This window comes from Artemia sp. Qi Xiang Cuo, chromosome 3, assembly GCF_049724085.1.
Source record: "Artemia sp. Qi Xiang Cuo chromosome 3, ASM4972408v1, whole genome shotgun sequence".
In the NCBI taxonomy this organism is placed as follows: domain Eukaryota; kingdom Metazoa; phylum Arthropoda; class Branchiopoda; order Anostraca; family Artemiidae; genus Artemia; species Artemia sp. Qi Xiang Cuo.
In genome coordinates, this window is record NC_142796.1 from 53,507,264 (window position 1) to 53,532,781 (window position 25,518).

General features: G+C 35.9%; 1 protein-coding gene across 2 annotated transcripts in view; it reads right to left on the reverse strand.

Annotated features, from left to right (window-relative positions):
• LOC148954272 (uncharacterized) overlaps nt 1-25,518 on the reverse strand; it is a 114,182-nt gene that overhangs the window by 28,270 nt on the left and 60,394 nt on the right. For both annotated transcript variants that reach the window (XM_089086151.1, XM_089086150.1), the window contains exon 4: nt 24,149-24,286. In XM_089086151.1, coding sequence (XP_088942277.1) covers nt 24,149-24,286 — 138 coding nt within the window. The remainder of the gene's footprint in view (nt 1-24,148; nt 24,287-25,518) is intronic.

Here is a 25,518-nt window from a genome sequence, read left to right on the forward strand (position 1 = left end):
TGTATCTTCTCTCTCTCTCTCTCTCTCTTACCTCTGTATATATCTATCTCAGTTTGCGTGTTATAAAAAAACCTCAATGTCAATGTTAGGATCTAGCATGAACTAAGAATTAAAAAAAAAGTAATAAAAGGGTAGCGGTTCAACAGATTTAGATCATTAAACTCTGAAAATATTTTTTAGGTTAATTGAAGTGTCACATCACCATATAAAAAAAATATATGGCATAATTTCTCTTTCTTATACCAGGTTACATTCGAAGAATCATATTAAACACACACACACACAGACACAAACACACACACACACAAACACACACACACACACACACACAAACACACACACACACACACACACACACACACACACACACACACACACACACACACACACACACACACACACACACACACACACACACACACACACACACACACACACACACACACACACACACACACACACACACACACACACACACACACACACACACACACACACACACACACACACACACACACACACACACACACATACAAACACATACACATACACAGAGACATACACAGACACAGACACATACACACACACACACATACACACACAGACACATACACACACACACACACACACACACACACACACACACACACACAAACACACACACACAAACAAACACACACACACACACACACAGACAATCTAAATATTCTTTTTCTGGTAAATTAAAAAATAACTTCACATTCATTTTTTAGATAAATGTACAGGAACTCCCACCACCAACACAATTCGATGATAATATCCATGACGAATCACAGGAATGGATTACAAATTTGTTAAGTGATTGGTTTGGTGATGATTATAGTCGTAGTAGCAGTAGTATGCTTCTCAGTCCTGATACACTCGAGGGTTTGTTGAGTGAGTTTGGGGATTCCACACAACACAACATCCCCACCATTGATAAATTTAGTGCAGGACATGAAATCCCCGTACCACCCCCTATCATGTCCGATTTTAATTGTAGTATGCTTCCTTCGAATATAGGGGATAGTTATATTAATGTACCAACTACATCTACAGGGGGTTTGATTCAACCAGCTAACCTCGAATGGGCTGATCGTCCCAGTTCTGATACACTCGAGGGGTTTGTTGAGTGAATTGGGGGATTTCACACCAGGTAGGATCACTACCATTGAAAGAATTGGAGGTGGACAAGAAATCTCCATAACGCCCCCTGTCATGCCCGATTTTAATTTAGTTGACTGCCTTGCACAATGTATTTGTTTATAGGTCTGAGTTTGAGGATCCATTTAATTCACTAACATCAGGTAGCATCATAACGGATACGGTAGACATAGTACACTTCTATATGGGCAAGATTCGAGCCCTTCTTGAAAGAGTGATTTGGGAAGGTGGTGGTAGGGACGGGATTAAGGCTGCCATCGCGCAAAAAATAATTTATTTCAATGAAAAGGCGGATGAGGTGTATGAGCGTTATTTATGTACTAAAATGCTACCACTTAATCCGGACCTGAATAATTTTGAGGGTGTTTTTATGGAATGGGTTGACAATATAGTAACAAAATTAGATAATTATACTGAGTTGGGTAGTGGGTCGGTGGCTTTATTTATTGGGAGTTTATATATTATTGTGGGTAAATTTAAAAAAAATTTATTTTACGGGGGGCCGTGGGAGGGGGGTGGGGGGGGCAAAATATAATGAAGATTTAAAGGGGTGTAATGGTATACAACGATTTCGTTTCGATACAGGGCTTCAATGCTTCAAATATGCATTTCTTGTGGCAGCTTACAAGCCTCTGCAACGGGAACCTAGTAAGACACTGTTGGACGATTATGCTGTTAATGGGAGTCCAAATATCCCTAAAGTAGATTTTAATTGTTTAAATGATCAATATCCAGTAACACTTAATGGGATAACGGGCGGAGCGGGCTAATGATTTTTGAGCGGGCTAATGCACAATTAAAAATCGGTGTTACTGTGCTACAATATGAAACAGAATTTGAGGGGGATGACCGTAAAAAGGGGGTTATATTTCCAGTGAGGGCTCCGTCCATTGAATCAGTGTAACAATGGGTTTGGCTTCTTTACAAGCCAGCCAGTGACCCCGATTCAATTGGACATTTTTTCCAATACCAAAAATAAATCTAGTTTTAAGTGAGGGTAAAAGGGGGCGTAATGGGACACGTTACTATTGTCCAACATGCATTTCTAGATTCCGGTCAGAAATTAAGTTAAATAATCATATGAAGCAGTGCAAGCGTCACGGATGTCAATCTCTGCAAACGGTTAGCGGTGACAGGGCCATCTTGCGATTTAAGAACTTTCAAAACTTGCTCCAACAGAGTGACAAGGTGGCTTTAGACTGCGAAGCCGCTCTCATAGATGTGTATGATCCATTGATTTCAAATCTTGTTAAAAATCATGAGGTCATTGCAGTCTCTTATGCTTACGCACAAAGAGCCTCGTGTAATTCCATGCAATTGGTAGAGGTAGTTGAGAGATTGGGTGGTAAGGATTGTATGATCTCAGCCGTGACACTACTCATTAAAACAGCAAATAAATCGATATCACGGCTGCAAAATACATCCTATCCAATGACTCTATCACCAGAGGACGAGTTGGCCATTAAAACTGAAAAAATATGTTGGGTTTGTAAGGGGGACTTTGTTGCGGGTAATGGGAAAGAGGGAAGGGGGAAAGGGGGTAAGGGCACCGAGGGTAAAGGTATAGTCCGTGACCATAATCATTTGGGCATCCCAATTGTATTAGAATTGAGCAATTTTCATGGAGTGGCCCATCAGTCATGTAATTTAAAAACTAAACAGCAACTCTTTATACCTGTTTGCACTATTTTACCGGCGTTGGCACGATTGCAACGAGGTGGAGTTGTAGATGGCACATGGGTAGATAGTTCTTTTTCTTATAATATCATACCCAAGTCGTCTAAAAAGCTGCTGCTCTTAGAATTCAATTGGCAAATAATAGATAAAGACAAATTGTGCGTGAATAAGATCCGTTTTTTAGACTCCTTTAGCTTCTTACCCAAATACCTAAGACAACTCATTGAAGTACAGAAAAGTGGTTATTTTATTAGTTCCACCCTTCTTAAGCAACACCTCTTTAAACAGCAGCAGGACTTTTCAGACGGTTAAATGCATGATTTATTAACGTGTAAGGGCATATATCCGTATGACTACTACAACTCCACCGCGAGGCTTTCTGAGGAAGAATTGCCGTCCATCACTTCATTCTACGATTCACTTTACGAGCGTCAATGCACCACTGCCGACTATGAATTCGCTAAGAGGGGTTGGGCTAAGGGAGGGTGTAAAAATGGGTGGGATTATTGTAGATTATACCTGGCAAGTGATGTATTGACGTTGCTGGATATTGTGTGCAAGAACACGGATAAAATCTATGGGGAATTCGGGTTGGATTTAGGTTATTATTTTTCCACCCCTCATTTGGTGATAGATATAATTCTTAAAATTAGAAATGAGGAAATAGGTTTAATCACCGACGTGGATTAGCATCTATTTGTAGAGAGATCAATGAGGGGAGGGTATGTTTTTCATGGAGATCGTATCCTTGAAACTGATCCGACTGGACAAGACACTGATCTAAAATCGGATGCAGTTTTATTGGATATGAACTCCCTCTATCCGTCGGCATTGTCTCACTACTCTTTGCCGTGTGGTAATTATAAATGGCTTAACGATCCTCGTGCTTCAGATTTCCCCAACATTGCCAATGTTGAGGAGAATGGACCGCGGGGATGGTTTTTTGAAATCGATGGTGAAAAACCCGTGGAGTATCATGACTAGGTGAAGGATTTTGTTTTCCCGTGTATAAACAGAGCAGTGACTAGGGACTTTTTGAGTCCATACAATATTTCTAAGGTAGACGGATAGTGGTTTGCACGGACACCTTAAAAAAACAAACTTTTTACTGACCTTCATCCGAAATATAGAATCGTTGTACATTAGATTCTTTTGTGGCGGATGGTTACCAATAATTTCAACGTCACAAGGGTACATAGAGCCCTCCAATTTGACCAGAAACCTTATTTGAAAATGTTTATTGTCACTTTTGTCGATAAACGTTCCGAAGCGAAAACGAAGGTTGAAAAGGAAATTTTTAAACTCATTTTGAACTCAGCTTTCGGTAAAATGTGTGAGAGTGTACGTAATCGAAGTCGTTGTGACTTTGTGACTGACCCAAAAGAAAGTACTCGAATCGTTGCCGATCCAAACTTCACATCATTCACCATCATAGACTCGAATATGGTCCTCTTAAATCGAAAAAAAAGAAATGTAATTCTAAATAAAAATATTACAGCTGGCAGAGCAATAACCGAAATATAAAAAAAACTCATGTTGTCATTCTATTATGATGTGTGTAGGCACCAATGGCCAGGGGGAGGGAGAAGTTCAAGTATATTATGGGGACACCAATTAACTTTTGCTAAAAGTTCGAACTGCGAATTTATTGGATGATTTGGAAAAAGGAGCACACTTAGCTCTCAAATGGAGTTTACCAACCGGGATAAGTCCATTTATGTGAAGCTGGTTAAATGCCAGTACCAAAATCAGTCTTTATTGTTATAATAAGAGACGAGATGCGACTTTATTTCCGGTCGTGGACTTGCGGGTCTGACAGGTTTCTGTGCAGTAACGCACAACTAGATAGTCAAAAAAGTTTGCAGGGTGGTGCCCACACGCTATACGACTAAAAACTTCGACTTGGCTGATTATAGAAACTGTGTGGAAAATAGTATAGTTCCAAGGGCGAAGGTCATGGCGATTCGCTCTTTAAAATTTAAAAACCACACTGTTTCAGTTGATAAAATAACCATGTGTCCCATGTCGGATAAAGTCTATGTGTGTGCGGATGGTGTGAAGGTGCTACCCCATGGACATTATTTGGCTTCTGACCGAAGGGTGTCTCGAGATTATAGACATCGCCTCGGTCGGGAAAAAATTAAATAGTAAATGGTTGGGTGGTGGTGGTGGTGGGATTCTTTTTTTTAATAGATATTTTTTTTCCTATTCAGCATTATTTTTTTTCCCAATTCAACAGTAGTTTATTTTTCCCAACTCAGCAGTTTTTTTTTAGCAAGGCAGAGTCGTATGTTCTGTTTTTTTTTGTAAATAAAAAAAGTGTTCAAATTGTTTTCTGGCCCCGCGGCCGGCCCGGGGGGGGGGAGGGGGAACCGGCCTTCGGCCGGCCACCCCCATCAGCCGCCGCGCCCTTCCGGGGGGGGGGGGGGTGATCCCAAAATTTAAGATGTTGTAAATAAAAGTGATAGTATTATTATTTTAAGTGCATTTTTTATTAAATGTTGTATGTTTTTATAAATTAAAAAAAAGTGTATCTATTAAAGTGTTTTTTTTTCTAGTGCCTATGTAAATGTTGTATTTTTTATTATAAATAAATTTAAAATAAAAGTGTATTTTTTTTCATGTTTAATGTGCTTTTTTTTCAATGTAGTATTTTTTAAGTGTTGTTACTTTTTTATGTGTGTGTGTGTATAATAAAAGAAAATATGATTCTTTATTCGTCTTCTTCTCATTTTTATTATTCTTGAAAGGAGTAGTTGTAGTAGTAGGGAAATTCTATAGTCATTAGATAGGTGTAGTCTACAGTTAGCTGTCTATGTAAACTGTTATAGGGACCTTGTATCAATTTAAAACACCTTTCAGATCGTTTCTATACGGACCATCAATGTTAGTCAAAACGATAATTTTCACAAAAATAATTTAAAATCGTGACAGAATGTTTTTAGAAAATCTAACTAAAATTTACTATTGCTACAGTTTTTGGCAAGAATCCTATGATAGAATAAAAACTATTGCCCCAGACTCAAAATTCATACTGGGACATTTTCAACAGAATTGAATAAAACTCTAGGTTGATTATTGACGATCTGGCTGAATCCATTGAAGAATGGTCTCAGGAGAAGATACAAGTGTTCACTGTCCCATCTCACCATCAACGGATCTCAGTAACCCTAGTTCTACACAATCTGTTTCAGCAGAGCAAGTGTATGAGAACACTTGCTTTGAATTACACCTACTATATCATCTACAGGGTTGTTCGTGATTCCAGTTCCATCATAACGTTAAACAGACAGGTGTATCCGGGTGAACCGAAATTCCTACTCTTGGCCTACAATAAGGCTACCAACAAACCCTATGGATATATTCTATTGGACCTGAATCAGAACACATCCGAGGATCTGCGTGTAGTCAGCGATATTTTTGACAATGAAATTACTGTATATCTGCCGATGAACAGTAAAAAAGGTCGTTAGTTGCAATCATGACACTGAAGAAACTACATGAACATCGAAATTTATTCACCGTCCTAGGTAATTCAAAACCACGACTTAGGAAGGCCATACTCAAACATGGTGTCGACAGAGAATTCATTAATCTCGTATCTGAACTTTGTTTAAATCTAACCGAAGGCAAAGTTCAACTGCCAGAAGGTGTTAAGCAACAGACAAAGCAACATCGTTCCCTTGTACGCTCCCTAGCATCAGCGGCAAGCAAAAATAAAAGAAACGATTTTAAAAGAAAACGACTTCTTCAAGCGGGTGGTAACTTCTTTACACTTTTACTGCCAATCATTGCAGGACTTGTAAACAGTTTTTTTCTAGAGAGAGAGAGAATGGCCAAACCCTATAAATTGACTCCAATTCAACTCGCCCTTTCGCCAATGGAACATTTCAAGGACAATCTCAACAAATTCATTAACAATGAGACAATTGCCGACGATGAAAAATTAATTCTGCTTCAAAATCCACTTCGCCGGGTGGACAAACACAAGCCCTATCGTGAGAGATCCCTCAAAGTAAATGTCATTGAATCCAATAAGGAAATGACTCCATCATCATCATATTCATCAACAATGATAATATCAAAAGAAGAAGAAGAAGATTTGTCTAAAGTTATGACAAGTGTTGCAGATCTAATGCCACATTCCTATCGTGAACAGTGTAAAAGACTCTTGACATATCTCAATGACAGTGAACATGTTCAAATTGATGCCAATGGGAATCAGGTTGTAATCCATGCCAAGACCTATATTCTACTTGACTTATTATCAGATTTGGTCACGAATCGTAAAAGACTTGTATCATTTGACAGTCACCTGCATACATTTTTTAAACTCGTCAAACTTTCCCAAAAGCCTTATTGCCTACAAACATATTTTAAAACGATTAAGGGAAATTGGGCAAACATCAAAAGATGTTTTTAAATCATTTTCGAACAATACTGCAACTGGCACACCAAGTGGAAACAATGATTTGACATTGGTTATGAGCGAGGGAGTCAAGTGAAGACGTCTGAAAATCACTGCATCCCCCGCACCATCACCTGTTAGTATGCAAATGGGCAGTGGACACTTCACTACGTGATAACGTTCAAAATGGTTGAAGCATTGAAGCATGTTTATGAGAATATTGGTGCAGTGGGAAGTTTAAGTTCACCCACCACACTTGCTCAAGTCACTGAACTTGAAAAGAATCGGGTGGCAGAGTATCTACAGAATGAATCAAGTTATACTCTAAATCGTAATCGTAGAGTTCATGGTAATCAGTATCGGAAAACCAAAACTTTTTTCCAATTACAAATGTTGAAGGCAGATCTTTCGACTCTGGACGAGATTCAACGACGTCAAAATCACCCATACAAGTATATTCTACTTGTAATCAGTTTTTTTAGTCGCTATGTATATGTCATTCCACTGCGGTCAAAGAGCGGTGATGAAGTTGCTAAGGCTCTTGAAATCATCCTTGAACAGGATTGCTATAAGAAGATTCAAACGGATCGGGGTAGTGAATTTGTTAATCCCCATGTAAAGAAAGTTCTACTGAAATATAATACAATCCTCTATCATAGTCATAGTCCAAAAAAGGCAATATTTGCCGAATGACTGATAAGAACTATTCGACTTTTAATTTCTAAATATTTCACTTTAAAAAAAATACTGCTGCTTTTAATCATGATTTGGATAAAATCATGTTGATTTATAATCAACGTCCACACCGATCCCTCTCCAACTCAACCCCAACAGAAGTTCATCATGATGTCAATACATTTGACACTTTTCTTAAACAGTGTTCCAATGATGCTGGTGGTGTTGGTAATGAAAAGAAAAAGAAGAAATTCAATGTTGGTGATACTTTTCGAATCAATCGACCTACTGATGTTTTTGAAAAGGGTAATTACTTATGGTCCACTGAACTTTTTAAAGTCTCCAAACTCTTGGACACTACACCCATAACGTATCGTCCACGTGACATGAAAGATGATGAGATTCTTGGCGGGTTTTATGATTATGAATTACAAAAAGTTAAAAACACCGGAATCTATTAGATTGAAAAGATATTAAAGACTCGTACTCACAGGGGCATGAAACAGTTGCTTGTTCGTTGGCTAGGATACAACTCTGATTTTTATTTTTGGATCAGTGTTGAAGTTATTGACAATGCCCAATGATTTTTATGTAACGTTTATGTCCAATGTCTCTAATCCTCTTTACAATGACTTCAATAAAACAAGTGATTTTGAACGAAACTCTCCCCCACCATCAAATTCGATGATGGAAAGTATGAAGTGGCTCTTGTCGACTGCATTCTCAAAAATACCTATGATATCCTGAGAAAGGATCGTGTTTATAATATAAAAGTTATACCATTCGATTGGTCACTCTTTGTCGAGTATGAATGGGTTGAAGCACTTAAATCTAGTGAATACCCGGATGTTACATTGAGGTATAAAGAATATGATACTATGACGGATTTGTGTCGTGCAATCAATAGAAAAATCTCATATCGCAGGAATGGTACCTTCCATTTTAATTATTCAATGGAATATAATAGGATTTACATTACCTCAACCATTGACACTGAACTGATTCATCTCAATGATAATCTGAGAGATGTTCTTGGCTTTAAACAGAATATGATCAATGGGAAAAACGCTGGAACTGTTAGCGGGATGGATCAAATTATTTTTGCTGATTATGAACCAGGTCTCGCCTCGGACTCTTGCATATTTCTCTACGCGTCCTCTGTGGAAACATCGAGAGTTGGTAATTCAAATGTCCCCCTCCTACGTGTTCTTGAACGAAAAACAACTCATAAACAAGTTCATCGCTATAATATAAAGCATCTTCAGTATGTACCTGTAAATAGTTCATATTTGGAACTCTGTCAGTTAACAATAAGAAGTGAATTAGGTGATCCTCTAGCAATAACGAAAGGTTTGGCCGTGATTACATTTCATTTTCGACCTATTCGACAACAACAACAACAACAAAATGTCTAATAGAAAAAATACATTTGTATGCCCTGATATTGATTGTTATGTTACTGCTCTCCAGCCAAGACAATTGGGTCATGGAATGGACTATTATAAAGGCCTTTCGTCAATGTCGGGCTACGGTCTTGGCAGTTGGTTTACTAAGCTGTTTCGCTCTGCAATACCGCTGGCTAAAAAATATACTGCGCCGGTTGCTTCAGATTTTGCATCCTCTACGCTACACGATTGGGGGGATGGTAAAGATTTTAAAGAAAGTTTTCAAAAAATCTCAGGTCCAGCGCACGATCCTTTGGGGAGCGATTGAAACAAAGTGGAAAAGGTTTTAAAAGGAGGAGAAACATCTCTTCACTCATCAGTCTCTACTCAGGTCAGAAGCGAAAGACATCATCATCATCATCACTCTTGTCAAAGAAAAGTAAGAAAAAGAAACCAAGAAGAAAAATTGTTAGATCGAAAAGGGATTTTTTTTCCTAGATGGCATATCTACCCCACAAGGAATCTCATCCCACTTTCACCACATCTCTAAATCTTTTCAATGCAGAAAGTGTGGATGTCAGTGTAAAGCATGGGTACTATGAACAATTCTATCCACAGCAACCCCTCTCTGAAAACATACATTTTCAAATTTATTCCAATGAAGCCTACTTCATAGATTTATCGTCCACATTTATTGATTTAAAAGTTGTGGTGAGGAAAAAGTCTGACAATTCACCTCCCTCCAACGTCGATGGACTATCCTATGAGAATGGTATACTACACAATTTATTTAAACAACTATGTGTCTACATAAATGGAACATTGGTGAGCACCAGCAACAATCTATCAAACTATGCTAGTTACATACAATTTATGTTGATGACTTCAATGGCCTATAAGAAATTGAGAGGTCTGCCAATGGGCTATGACTATGGAACAAATGTTGATACTGACGGTGAACTCACTTGGGCAGTGAGCAAGGAGTATCATTTAGTTGGTAGACTCAATCATGAAATATTTAAAATATCCCAATGGATGCCCCACAATGTTAAAATTGATATAAAGTTACAACTTGCACCGTCCAATTTCATATTGAGAAAAACACTTGATGCAGCATCCGATGCTAACGTCAATCTCACTTCGGCAATACTTCATATGCGAAAACAACAGGTTATGAGTTCTGCTGTTTTAGCAATTGAGAAACTAAGAGCCTCTGGAAATAATATCAAACTGCTCGTTCCTCACACGATCGCCAATCAACGTCATATTGCCACTGGATCAAGTACCTACACCGATTCTTTATTTATCAATGGTGAAATTCCATCGAAACTCGCCTTGGCTTTTGTAAAAAGTGCCAGTGCCATAGGATCGTGGACAACCTCGCCACATAAATTTGAATTATTTGGACTTTCCTCTCTTGTCTGTAAAGTAAACGGAATTCCTCTCTACAATTTATCCTTTGATAAATCCTATAGGACCCTATATGAGTTGACAATGCAATCCCCAGATCGAGATTCTCAACTGTATGAAAATGGTATTACCGATTCAATGTTCGCAAAAAGCAATGGTATCATTGTTTTGGACTTGTCTGGTACTCAAGATATAAGTATTATCCGAACGGGTACTGTACTTTAGGAATTCACCTTTGACAAATCTTTGACAGAGAGTGTAACATTAATCTCACTCAATCAATTTGAAACCTACTGGGAAATTACCCCCGATGGTAGTGTTCTTTTAGACCTGGCACCATGAACACCACTCAAACAGTCAATGTATTTAACATGGATCCTTTTATGTCCAAATACAAATCCTATTGTATACCCTCAGATTTCCTTCAATATATTCATACTGTTAACAAAACCATTATCATTGTTAATAGTAGTCCGTCGATTGTGCAGACGGGTCATTGACTATGCATCTATCAAACAGCGAAGAATGTAGAATTTTTTGATCCTCTTGGTCTACCATATGCATTCTACACACCACACATCAAAAACTTCCTTGAAGGAAGTGGGAAGACAATTATTCAAAATCGGATGCGAGTACAGGATCTATCGACCAAAAGCTGTGCTTTTCATGCATTACTTTATTTCATTTTTCGATGTCTTGATTATACTTTCAGTGAATTTCTCAACATTTATGTACACAGTCCACGTTTGAATGACTTTCTAGTAGAAAATACCCTCTCAGACCTGTACAGTATGGATTTCAGTGCCCTAAGAATAAAGTTTTTTAAAAATGTATGTGAATTTGTTTATTAATAAAATATATATGCGCTATAAAAAAGTATGTTGTCTTCATTTGTTTAGATTTCTTCTTCTTCATAGTCATTTAGATTGTCATCATCATCATCATCATCCTAGACATCGTTGTCGACAAGGATAAGTGGTGGCAGATCATTTGGATTCAACTTGTACTGATCCTGGCCTGCAAAGTCCGGATCACATTTTCCACAATATATTTTAACTTCATTTTTATTAAATCTTCTTGTGAAGTCAATGATACTATTAGGATTCATATTGTAAAAGTCACCTGTTTTTATCTGATTATTTTAAGTAATGTCGCACACAATATTCTCATATGAAGAATCCCTTTCTGTAACAGACAAATAAAAATCGAAAGGTTTATAATCATTACTTGCATTGTCCTCACAACGATGACGCAGGAACCATGCTCTCTTCATGTTCTTACAATTGAAACGTGCTCCAAATTATTCTTCCCAATACAATTTAAATCCACGACAATACCAATCCCTTAGAAATAGATTGAAATCACGTTTAGAGTTTTTTCCAATCATGCCAGGGTAAGTATTTTTCCATTGATCACACTTATAAAAATGACAATTGAAGCATAGATATCCTTTAGGATAAAAGTCACAAGTCTCTTCAAGGCAGGTGTTACAGTCCTTATTTAGTACAGCATATCCTTAATGCAATTTACAAGGATTGCATTATCTACACTTTTTATTATAGTCATCAACTGTAGTACAGTTCTCACATGAAGACCAGCTGCCCAATGTATATAAACATAGTGAACATGTATGAAACATTTTTCCGATGGTGTCCCTCTCCCTGCCAGAGAGAAACAGACTCAAAATCAATAAAAAAATAACATTGTCTTCTAGGAGGAGGAGGAGGAGGATGAGGAGTAATCGAGCATCGTCACAAAAACTTATTTCCTATTGTTTTAAAGAATGAATTTCTAGGTAGTGGTTAAAAGCAGAATCACAATGTCATTTTGCTTCGTTTCAATTAATATATCAATAAATTGAGTAAATGCATTTGATTCGCAATGCATAAGCTTCATACAATAATCCAAGGATGGAGAATCAGATCCCATTATACAGTTAAGTATTTCTAGATAAAATATTTTCCGTTGAAGAGATAATTCCAGAAAGTCATCATCTAACACTAAAAATTTTTCCAATTTGACTAGATTCCGTAAGATCTTCTGTTTCTCAAATCCAATCATTCTTGATACTCCCACTACTAACTATAGACTAAAATAACAATCGCAAGTTTCTACTTTGTGCATAATCTCAATACCTATTGGACACCACCACCACCACCATCACCACCACCACCACCACCCACCAAAGAGAGAGAGAGAGAGTGGAGTAAACGATCATCTACAGTGTCTAATCAAAAAAAAAAATACAGAAAAAAACATTTTTATTGACAGAAATGTAATAAAAGAATATATTTTCACTCTCTTTGCGTTAGATGAGTCAATCCATTTTCCTCAGTGTGCTTCATAATAGCATACAATCCATGCTGTAGTCGTGATAAATACATTATATTCACTTTTGCGGCAAAGCATAATTGTTCATCTGACTTAAATTTACTCAATAATATAACGTATTTGCCAAACATCTCATCCCATCCAAATGTTAGCGTGAATCCTTCCCGATTTCAACTGCTACATTGGGGGCCCTTGTCTTCACAACATCGCTGTTGGCTCCTTAGAGGTGTAATAGTGTAAAACTACTCATTCTCACAATATTTGAACGTTTATTTCTCCAATTTGAAATAATGTAAACTATTCAAATTCAATTTATTAACTGAGATACTAACTCGGTATCGGACTTTTTATATCCACGCTCAATGTTAGAGTAAACGAATCACTACCATGAAATAATCGCGCAATTTTAACAGAGATCAATACGAATTTTCACGGTGGTTGAATTCCAGTCATTACAATGTCGGCTTGTATTGGTGGGACTGTCTTGCTGTAAGCATTGTAGCTATATGGTGGGACTGTCTTGTTGTAAGCATTGTAGCTATATGGGGGGACTGCCCGCTACCTTTAATTGTACACAGTAATTTCCTATTACCCCGCTACCTTTAATTGTACACAGTAATTTCCTATTACCCCGCTATCTTTAATTGTACACAGTAATTTCCTATTACCCCTCTCTCTTTCATTGTATACAGTAATTTTCTATTACCCCTCTCTCTTTCATTGTATCAATACTACTCTCGTAGCCTTTGATGAGTAATACTAAACTTAATAAAATTTATACATTTAGAATCAGCATTATAAACACATTCTTTTGATATATTTATTGACATTAAAATTCCATTTTTAAAAGTTTCGATTACTATTGAGCCGTATCGCTTGTTTTTTTATTGTGTTTTTTATTACGTATATGTTATTACGTATATGAGGGGGTTCTCCCCTTAGTCAATACCACGCTCTTTCCGTTAAAAGTTAAAAAAAATGTTGATTCACAAACCCCTGAATCACAAAGGCCGTTTAATTAGAATAGATAGCTCTTTTGAAAGCACTAAAAAAAACTGTAGCGTAAAGAGCGAGGTATTGACTTGGGGGAGAACCCCCTCACATACGTTATAATTTCTGTTCGCTTTAAGTTCTAATGTTGCTTCTTACTTTCAGTTTTTTTTATTTAATTTCTGATGGTCTTTTTAAATAATGCTTGGAAATCCGGCGCCCCCTTCATAGAAATGTCCCTTACCCCAAGGAAACATCCTCCACGGAAAGGTTCTCCAGAGTAACCCCCTCCTCTAGCCCCCCCTCCAGATAAAAATCCTTCCTGAAAATGTCTGTATATTTCCCAATAACCAATAAATAATGCTGGCAAGTCCGGCACCCTCTTCATGGTAATTTCCCTTCCCCCATGAAAACTTCCTTCATGGACAGATCCTCCAACATAACCCCCGACCAACCCACCCCCCCCCTACCCGAAAAAAAAACTCCTGAAAACTTCTGTATACTTCCCAGTAACCAATACTATATGTTAACGTTGGGTAAAGTTCATAACTTTTAGCCCTCCCCCTTGGGACTTCGGGGGATTAAGTCATCCTAAAAGAAATATTTATCATATTTTCTACCATGCTGAACAAAATGGCACTCTCAAAATTTTTATCGGGTGACTTTGGGGAAGCAATAAGCATGGGAGGGGGCCTAGTTGCCCTCCATTTTTTTTGTCACTTGAAAAGGGCACTAAAACTTTTAATTTCCGTTCCAATGAGCTCTCCCACGATATTCTAGGACCACTGGGTCGATACGATCACCCCTGGGGAAAAAAAACAAACAAAAAAAAACAAATAAACACGCATCCGTGATCTTTCTTCTGGCAAAAAATGCAGGATTTTTGTAAATAGGAGCTTGAAACCTCTACAATAAGGTTCTTTTATATGCTGAATCTGATGGTGTGATTTTCATTAAGGTTCTATAACGTTTAGGGGGTCGTTCCCCCTTTTTTTGAAAATCAGCCAAATTTTCTCAGGCGCGTAACTTTTGATGGGTAGCACTAAACTTGATGAAAGTTATATATTTGAAATCAGTATTGCAATTTGATTCTTTTGATGTATCTATTGGTATCAAAAACCTGTTTTCTAGAGTTTCGGTTACCATTGAGCCGGGTCGCTCCTTACTTACAGTTCGTTACCACGAACTGTTTGAAAATGTTTAGCGAAAGCTGGTGGTCAGATAAATGCCAATAAGGACGGTACAAAGGAAGAACTAATTAGTGAGCTTTGCGACTGCTATGTCGTTTTTCGAGAAAAGGATATTAGTGGCGAGACGGTGTTCTGCATGCATGATCCTTCGGAGGTCCCCGAAGCCAGTTTTAAGGCACCTGCAGATTTGTCGCCCTGGCTGCTATAAATCGAACGCAAGTTGGAAGAAGCGTTGAACATAAAATTCGAAACGCCAACGAACTCACCCGTAAAAGGTGCGAACAAGGAGATAGCGAACGTTTCTGAGAAAAGACTTTTCTCCGTTGTTGTGGCTAATCCACCTGAAGTATTGAATCTCGCGGAAAAAAGACAGTTGATTGAGAAGTGTTGCATTAGCAATACTGATGTTGCATCAAGTCATCAAAAAGTCGTTGGCTGATCAATGTTTCCGACCGGGTTTCAGTTGAAAATATTGCAAAAAACATGAAAAGTGATACTGTGACACCGAAAGTAACCCAGTCCGTCTTCATTAGCGTTGTGAAAGGGATACCTAGTGATGTAGCAGAAAAAGACTTAAAAATTGCCTCACCAGAATGCACAAGAGCTATCCGTATCGGAAGCTCGCCAACTTTCAAAATATATTTTCCGACAGAAAGTGCCCTTTCCTCTGCAATCCGACACGGTATTCGGATCGAATATGATTGCTTTCGGATAGAGAAATTCCTGTTTATTCCGAAACGCTGCTACAATTTCCATCACTATGGACAAGTAGCTTCCAAATGTAAAAATGCGGTAAAGCGTGCAAGATGTTCTGGAGGACATACCTCCAGTCGTGAGCAACCGTGTTCCGCCCCTATGAAATGTGCAAATTGTGGAAGTAAGAGACATCGCTCTTATAGCATCAAGTGTAAAAAACTGAACGAAGTTTCGAAATATCCTGGCTGACTCACCAACTCATCCGTTGTTACCCTTGCTCAAAGTTTTTTTATGCATAATGTACGAAGAGCAGTCTTCCTGATATCGAATTGATTTGATTATTTACGGTGAAAATAAGTTTTTAGTGCCCATGTTCCTTTTTTCTTTTTATATAGTGCTCCGTCACTCTCCTTTTTGTAGACGGGTAAGAAATAGATTATTATTATTATTATGTGATTATATAGCGCCTAGCAATATTAGGTTCTTACTACATTAATACCGGTGTATCCAGGTCCTTAATAATAAGTAAGAAATGTAAAGATAAAAAAAAAAGATTTCATTATTCTTCAAAAAAAATAAAATAATAAATAAACGAGTCAAATTCTCTGATGAATACAAAAAACTTTTCCGGTGACAAAAAAAAAAAAATACAAACTATACTGGGTTTGAACTTGAAAAGAAATTGTAAAAAAAATGTGATTAAAAAAAAGATTCCTGAATGAAAAAATTAGACATATTTTAATAATTTAGTCATTTCCAAATCATGTATTAAGAAAAAATACACTTAGCAAATATTTGCCTAAAATGAAGTTTATCTTTTTTTAATAAATGAAGTCTCAGTTTTTGATTAAGTCACAAAATAAAATGAAATATTTATAAAACTAGATAATGTGGATAGGGCCACTAAAAACCAAGCTAGGATGCGGGCTATGTGGATGCAGGGCTACCGGAAGAAGAACTTTAGGTAAAGGTCTATTTGGGTCCCTCTTTAGACGTAGTTCTGGGTTTTAGAAGAAAATGATTGCATGCCCGGCCACATAACCCTTTTTCATCAATTTATAGAATATTTCGGAAAGAAACGAAACTTCAATAACTAGGTGAATTATTAGGAAAATATAACACTTTGAAGGAAAAATTGCGAATATCTCCAAAATCCACGAGCAAACGGTCAGAACGTCCTTCGCAGGTGTTACTTTAACATCTAAAAAACAGATTGCAAATTTTATTATAGTGATAGACCAACTATAGAAGGGATAAAGCAGTTATTACGTGAACTCTATCTTTCGCATATACGAAACAAGGTATGCTATTATAGAACTTGGGAATCTTTTTATTGCGTTATTTTCATTGTTGTCACCTTGCTGACGTTAAAATTAGGTTTGATTTTATAGGCTAAAAATGAATGAAATGAGTACTCCTCCTCTCAAAAACAAAAAGATACCGTGCTTGAAAAGGTCACTGTCTTTTTTTTATGGTGTTTTAAGCTGTGTCACAGATGAAAACAAACTTTAACTTCCTGGCACCGCGAAACTTTCACGCATGTTATTCTTTACTAAGTTTTAAGTCTGAAATTTACAACTAACAAATAATTGATAGTCAACAAACACCATTTCCAGAGAGAAGGGGTTTAACACCCCTCCCGAAATGTTTCCCTGAAATGCTTACCTAAAAACGTAACAAAAATGCATATAAACAAATTTCTGATATTTTTATGAATTTTGTTTGTACCCCCCTCCATAGAAAAATTCTGGATACGATCTTGTAATCAATTAAATAAAAAAAACAAGTTTTTTAAAACTGAAAGTAAGGAGCGACATTAAAACTTAAAACGAACAGAAATTATTCCGTATATGAAAGGGGCTGTCCCCTCCTCAACGCCTTGCTCTTTACGCTAAAGTGTTTTTATTGTTTTAAAAAATAAAGTTGTAAGACAGAGTCTAACTTTAGCGTAAAGAGCAAGGCGTTGAGGAGGGGACAGCCCCTTTTATATACGGAATAATTTCTGTTCGTTTTAAGTTTTAATGTCGCTCCTTACTTTCAGTTTAAAAAACTTGTTTTTTTTAAATTAATTTCTCATCATTTTTTAGTTAATTCAGCTTTTATTGTAGTTCATTGAATAAGTAAACAAAATTTTTTTCCAATTCTTTGAAAATGACCCCTTAATCAGAAAGGCCGTTAATTAGAATAAATAGCTCTTATGAAAGCACTAAAAAATCGTTGGCTTAAAGAGCAAGGCATTGACTAGAAGGTGAACCCAATCATGTAGCTAATTTTTTTTTGTTCGTTTTAAGTTTTGATGTTGCTCCTTACTTTCAGTTGAAAAACTGTTTTTTTTATATTTAATTTCTGATTTTTTTTTTTAACAATGATGGGAAATCCGGCGCCCCCTTCATAGCAATGTCCCTTCCCCCATGAAAACTTCCTTCATGAAAAGATCTTCCCATATAACCCCCGACCCAACCCCACCCCCCACTACCAGAAAAAATTCCCCCTGAAAACGTCTGTATACTTCCCAATAACCAATACTATATGTTAACATTGGGTAAAGTTCATAACTTTCAGCCCTCCCCCTGGGGGCTTCGAGGGATTAAGTCATCCTAAAAGACATAGTTATAGTATTTTCGACCATGCTGAACAAAATGGCTATCTTAAAATTTTGATCGGGTGATATTGGGAAAAAAAATGAGCGTGGGAGGGGGGTTAGTTGCCCTACATTGTTTTGGTCACTTAAAAAAGGCACTATAACTTTTAATTTCTGTTCCAATGAGTCCTCCCACTATATTCTAGGACCACTGGGTCGATACGATCATCCCTGGGGAAAAGAAAAAAAAACAAGACAAAAAAACACAAACCGACCCACGCATCCCTGATCTTTCTTCCGGCAAAAAATACAAAATTCCACATTTTTGCAGATAGGAGCTTGAAACCTCTACAGTAGGGTTTTCTGATACGCTGAATCTGATGGTGTAATTTTCATTAAGGTTTTATAACTTTTAAGGGGTCTTTCCCCCTTTTTTCGAAAATCAGCCAAATTTTCTCCGGCGCGTAACTGTTGATACGTAAGACTAAAATTGATGAAACTTATATATTTGAAATCAGAATTAAAATTTGATTCTTTTGGTGTATCTATTGGTATCAAAATTTCGTTTTTTAGACTTTCGGTTACCATTGAGCCGGGTCGCTCCTTACTTACAGTTCGTTACCACGAACTGTTTGACTATTACTTCAGAAACATATCCAATATAATATATAACAGAATCGGAATATACAGAATCGGACAGAATCGGAATTGAGACATCGAAGTGAAGTCAGAATTAGGATCAGAGTCGGGAAAAACGTTGGAATCCTTCCATTACTAAAAGAACAATCAAAGCTTTAACCTGAATCTAAGCATAAGAAATTGTTACTCTGGTTCTTTATCCACTGCAACGAAGTAAAAATTATAAAATAAAAGTAACTGAGAGCAGCAAGGATTAAATAAAATAGTTACAATCCATAAACAATAGGCTTCTATCTGTTTCATTAGGTGATTGTCAACTTTCGTTCTGGTTCGCTGATTTGTGAAAGCTACCTTGCCATGAAGAGGACGTCCTAGTCTTAACAAAGATGATTTCACGCTTAAGAATTATTCAGTGTTATCTTCTTGGAACTAGATCCGACCTCTTCTATTTTTATGATTTAGAGCAGGGGTATCAAAACTATTGCCCAAGGGCCAGATGCGGCATGATAGGGTTTCTCATTCGGCCCCTGGGGACCTTTTAATCGCCAAAAAAAGGTCACATTATATTATTTCATTGACTGTTTAAAGTTAATGAAATGACATAATACCATCTAATAGAAGTTTTAAATGGTTCGCTGCTGGTTCAGGACTTGATTATTTTGATCACAGCTTGCCAGTTTTGGTTGACTGCTGCGATAAGGAGGTTTTGGTATGTATCAGTTGGGTTGGCATCTAATTGCGTAACAGCATGTATGTTCGTCAGATTTATATATATGTATAATTGCATATCATAGTAATGAATCTGGTTAGAATTAGTGTTAAGTAGGTATTTAACATGTATATTATTCACAGTTTATAAAGGAGAAACATTAGCTTTAATATGTTTTCTATTCTGTTTCTATTTCTAGTAAAACTTATATCCTTTAGGCATTTGGGCAATCCATTGAAAAGCATGAGTCTGATTGTAGAAAGAGATTTTTGACCACTTAAATGGTTTACTTACGTGTTATCCTGACCACACTCAAGAAGTTTGATCTGTTTAAAACCGGTTTTTATGTGAGAATTCTCAGATAATCAGCTTAGCCACAGTGAGATAAACTACTATGCAGGTATATTTTAATTAAGTATTTAATATATAGAGTTGGTTAGGTTCTATATTTAATATAATGCGTTCTGGGCGGTCTACTTTCCATAATTCTCTCTAGTAGTTTCCATAATTTTGTAACTAAAGTATTATATTTTCATCATATTTAGGTATATTCCATTATGATTAACCTAACTTCACTTCTTGAGTGTGGTCGGGATAATACGTAAGTACCTAATTATATAATGATGTATGTACATATTTATACATACATTATTAGATGTATGTGCTAACAAGCATGTGCAGCAGTATATGCGTTATATTGTTGCATCAAATTGATGATTTCCATACACCTTCAAAAGCTTCACAAGAAACACTGAAGTATAAAAAAATAGCAGGTGTACATGTGCAGTGTATCAATGTATTATTAAATAAAATTAAATGTAATATTAAATAATATTAATATTATAAATATAATAGTACGAAATGTATAATTAAAAAACAACATCTATGGTTTGTTTCTTTCTTATTTGGAAAAAAACTGTTTGTTTCTTTCTTAGTCGGCCCCCAAACTGCTGTTTGACAGTTGATGTGCCCTCTGGCATAAAAGTTTGGAGGCCCCTGATTTAGGGGTTACTGAAAGTATTTTGGGCCTTATCATTGTAAAATGCTATTTGATGGCACATTTATGTATATACCTCTTAAATTTTTTGGGTAGCAAAGTTATTAATTTGTTGAATGAAATTTTCGACGAAAGTTATTTTAAAAGAGACCAGACCAGACTCGCCGATTTTCTCCGTCCAAACAATATTTGGTTTGATTCTGGATGGAATGAATTTAGGCACAACAGACTAAAACAGAATGGAATGGAACGAATGTATGGAATGAATAAATTGAATAGGACGAATTAAGGCACAATAGACTAATTCGTAAATATGGTGTAAATGTGAGGTAAATTAAGTTGATGGTGGATTTAAATCTGGCGTCCCTTTTTAGACACTGCAGAAAATTTTGCCTTTAATCATTTCGAGTTATACCTTAAACTCATTTGGCAACATTGGTTGAAGCTAATGATCCGCTTGCTTCACTGCTCATAAGAGATATAGTAACAAATTGGATTTCACACTCTGTTTGAAACACTAATGTTAGTCTAGTTGCAGCGGCATTCGACTCTGAGTAAACCTTGGCATAAAACCCAAGAACGAAAATTGAATTAATAGCCACGAATATTTAGTTTTTATTCACAATTGTGGTTAAAGCCATAAAACCATGCAAAAAAAGGCTCAATTTGTTGATGATTAAACGGAATTTACTAACAATGGCGTTAGTTGCCAATTTTTCTCCTTTTTCAGTGTAGCTTGTAGTTTATTCAAAATTACAGCAGTCAATTCAGTTTGATTAAAATTGCCCTAAATATCACAAAACAATTGACAGATTAAAAGCCTTAATACCGTGCAAAAAGGGCTTAATCTCTTAATGTTTAAATATATTTGTAGACAATAGCATTAAAATAAATTCCTCTTATCCAGTATAACTGTGTTAATTAAAAATTTAAGTGGTCAATTTAATCCGATTAAATTTTCTTAAGTGCAAGAAAATAATATATAAATAAGAAGTCTCAAAACTACACAACAAGAGGTTATTTTGTTGATGGTTAAATATAATTTGCTGACAATAGTGTTAGCTATCAACTTTTTCTCCTTCTTAAGTGTAGCTCTCTTTATCTAAAATTACAGCGGTCAATTAAATTCAATTAAAATCTTTCTACGCAAAATAATCGACAAATAAAAAGTCTGAAAACCATGCAAAAGGGCTCAATCAAAACCATGCAAACTTATTGGCAACAGTGTTAGCTTTCAGTGTAGCTGTGTTTATTCAAAATTTCAGCAGTCAATTTAATTTGATTAAAATGTTACAAATTGATTGACAGAAAAAATTCATAAAACCGTAAAAACGGACTCTATCTCTTAAAAATTAAATGAATTTGGTGACAAAAGCGTCAAAATACTTTTCACTTATTGGCCGTAACTGTGTTTATTCAAAATTACAGTCAATTAGTTTAATTTTCCTAAATGTAACAAAATATTCTACAATTAAAAATCTTAAAATCACATAAATAGAGCTTAATCTATTAAATACTAAATGGAATTTCTGATAATAATTTTGGCCACCAACTTTTTCTCCTTTTTTAGTATAACCGTGCTTATTCAAAATTACAGCAGTCAGTTCAATTCGATTAGAATTGCCCCAAATGTCACAAAATAATTGACAGATAAAAAGTGTTAAAACCGTGCAAAAACGGCTCAATGTTATTGTTTAAATGTACTTGCTGACAAAAGCGTTAAAATACTATCCCCTTATTCAACGTAACTGTGTTAATTCAAAATTACAGTCAATTAAGGTCAGTCAATTAGATTAAATGTTCATAAATGTCACAAAATATTCTACAAATCAAAAATCTTAAAACCACAGAAAAAGGGCTTGATCTGTTAAATTCTAAATGCAATTTCTAACAATAATTTTGGCTACCAACTTTTTCTTTGTAGCTGTGCTTATCAAAATTACAGCAGTCAATTCAACTCGATTAGAATTGCCCAAAATTATTTAAAACCTTTTCTAAAAGAGAGGTTTTTCAAAGAAAAGTAAAAAGCAAGATTAAACAAAAGACGAGGATACATAAAGTCAACTAACAATCTAGGCACAAAATGAGCTTAAATCACTGTCAATAAATAAATGAAACCCAAAACGAACAGAAATTACAGTAACTAATCGAATCAAACTAAAAACGAATAGTAATTACTACAAACAGGAGTACAGCTAGCGCCCCCTAAGCCTACTAAAGACCACAAAATTATTTCTGCTTTACTGAAAATAATTTTTATTCCAAGCTGTGTGGTTTTATTCATCATAACATCTGCAAAAATCCCATGAAATGACCAAAATAACCAAGATCACTGAAAAGAACAAATGAATGTGGATTGAGAGTTAAATATGTATTTATATTTATTCCTGAAAATCTCCGCAATTTTTTGTCTCTTAACTTTATTAAAAAAAAATTTAAAACTTACCATACCATTAAGGCTCCGTGAATTGTTTGTGGTGTTCGCAATATTTCTTTCTTTTTTTATTATTTTTTTTTTTTTTTCAGAGAAGGGACCAAATTCATCAAATACACAGGCAGTCAGAACAAAAATTATTGCAAACTGTTGGGAAGGTGTGAAAATTCAGAATTTTATTTGAGACTGCCCATCAGTAGAAACTAAGTCATTTTTAAAAAAATGGAAAAGTGAATTACCATTTTGGCAGCACAAGCCATTACCAAAAGTGTTACAAAAGTTTACAGATTTCGTTGTTTTTTTTTCTAATTATTTTTTTGTTTTTATAAACAGCTGATTTTATTAGCACTTGCAACTCTGTTTCCGTTAGAATAGGGGTTCCAGTCCTGGTGTCAGTGATTATTTGTGTAGGACAGAGGTCATCGATGTGACTGTAAGCTCAGCCAGAGTAGACCCCACTCCTAATAGAGCGGTGTCGCGGCCATAAGATACCACAGGCATAAGATGACACAATATATTTCTCTGGTCCTCGTCCATAAGGTGACAGAATTTTTTTTTCTGCTTCTCGTGATTTTCCTTCTGTTTTTTGTATGACTGTCATCCGACCTTACATGCTGCTAATGTCTATTGTTTAAATAGTTGATTTTCCCTAAGGAAATTCTAGCAAATGAAAATTACCATTGTCAATGGAAACCGGAGCAAATTAACGAAGCCAAAATAGGAAAAAAAAATTAATTTGAAATAACACATATGACAGTGAGATTTATGATCAACCAAACACGCAGAAGATCAAGATATCGACTTGTCATATGAAAACAATCAAAGAAAATATAGCAATACTTACATGAAAGCAACATAAGTAAGGCAGTCGCTGTAATATTTCCAGGGGACCTCCTCCAACATCCGGCAACACCAGTCCAAAATGCAATAAAGTTAAAGAAAAAGGCAATGATGAACATGGCTATCATTGATCTACCCATATCTAGAAAAGAGGGAAGCAATAAATATACCTCATTGTTGTGGAACTTTTTTTGAGACAGATGGCAAAACTAAAAAAATGGAACACGTAAGAAATTCTAAAATCTTAGTATTTCGACAGGATATGGCCCCAATAGCCCCCTCCCCTAGCATGCATGCCTGATGTGAAAAACATCGTCTGGGCAAAATCCGTTTCACCAAATAGAGTAAATTAAAACGTTAGGAACACTTTAAATTACCAAAGTCGTCAGAATAGAAATATTGTTTGCCCCCCTAATCTAATCTTAGGCCTGAGAACCAAGGTTTGCTAGTAACTTCTTTTGGTTGATTCAGGTTATGAAGTTCTTAGGACAATGTCACAAAGACGACAACTACAGCTTATAAATATGTTAGGTATCATATATTTTTAACTAACTTTAAGCTGAATTTTCACCCACATTTCGTTGCGGAACAATTAAGTCAAGTAGCCAATAGTCAAATAATCAGATAGTTCAGCCAAATAGTCAAAATGATTCAAATCAATAGTCGAATACAAAAATATCAATTCTCTTAATAGATATTGGTTCTTCACGATTAAATAAGTAACATGAATTATTTTTCCCTTTTTGAAAAAAAAGTCTTTTGTGGAATACAACCATAACAGTACATAGAAGACTACTGAGTACTTGACTTAATTGTTCCACGTTAATCATTGTCAGAATAAAATATTATGATCGGATCATTGGCTGCTAATTTTCAATACATTCACCATATTTGAATTTTAAATAATTCATCCTATTGATTAGCATTTAAAACTTGGTGAAGGTCACGACATTTACGAATTAGAAAGATGTTAGGTACCATAAATTTTTAACTTACTTTTTGAAGATATTTCACCCACATTTTGTTCAATATGTTTGGTCGCTGGGCTGCTACTACCAATAAAATAGGCAATTGATTGAGGAGGTATTTTTTGCTAAAAACGAAGCAGTCGGTTATTCCTAACTTTTTAAGATATATGTAATTGTGGAATTCTCCGCTTAGCTATGTCAAAATTCTACTGTCCTTGGTACTTTAAATAACTTAGGGTACATGATAGAATTAAGCATTGGAAAAATATTCTTCTGTGACTCCTATGGTTGTAGTCCGTAAAAGTTTTTTTTTTCACAAGGAAAAAAACTAGTTTTTTTCTTTCGAAAACTCGAAAATCACTAACGCCATCTAGCCTTTGCCCATTTTGACTGAGCCTATACTTCT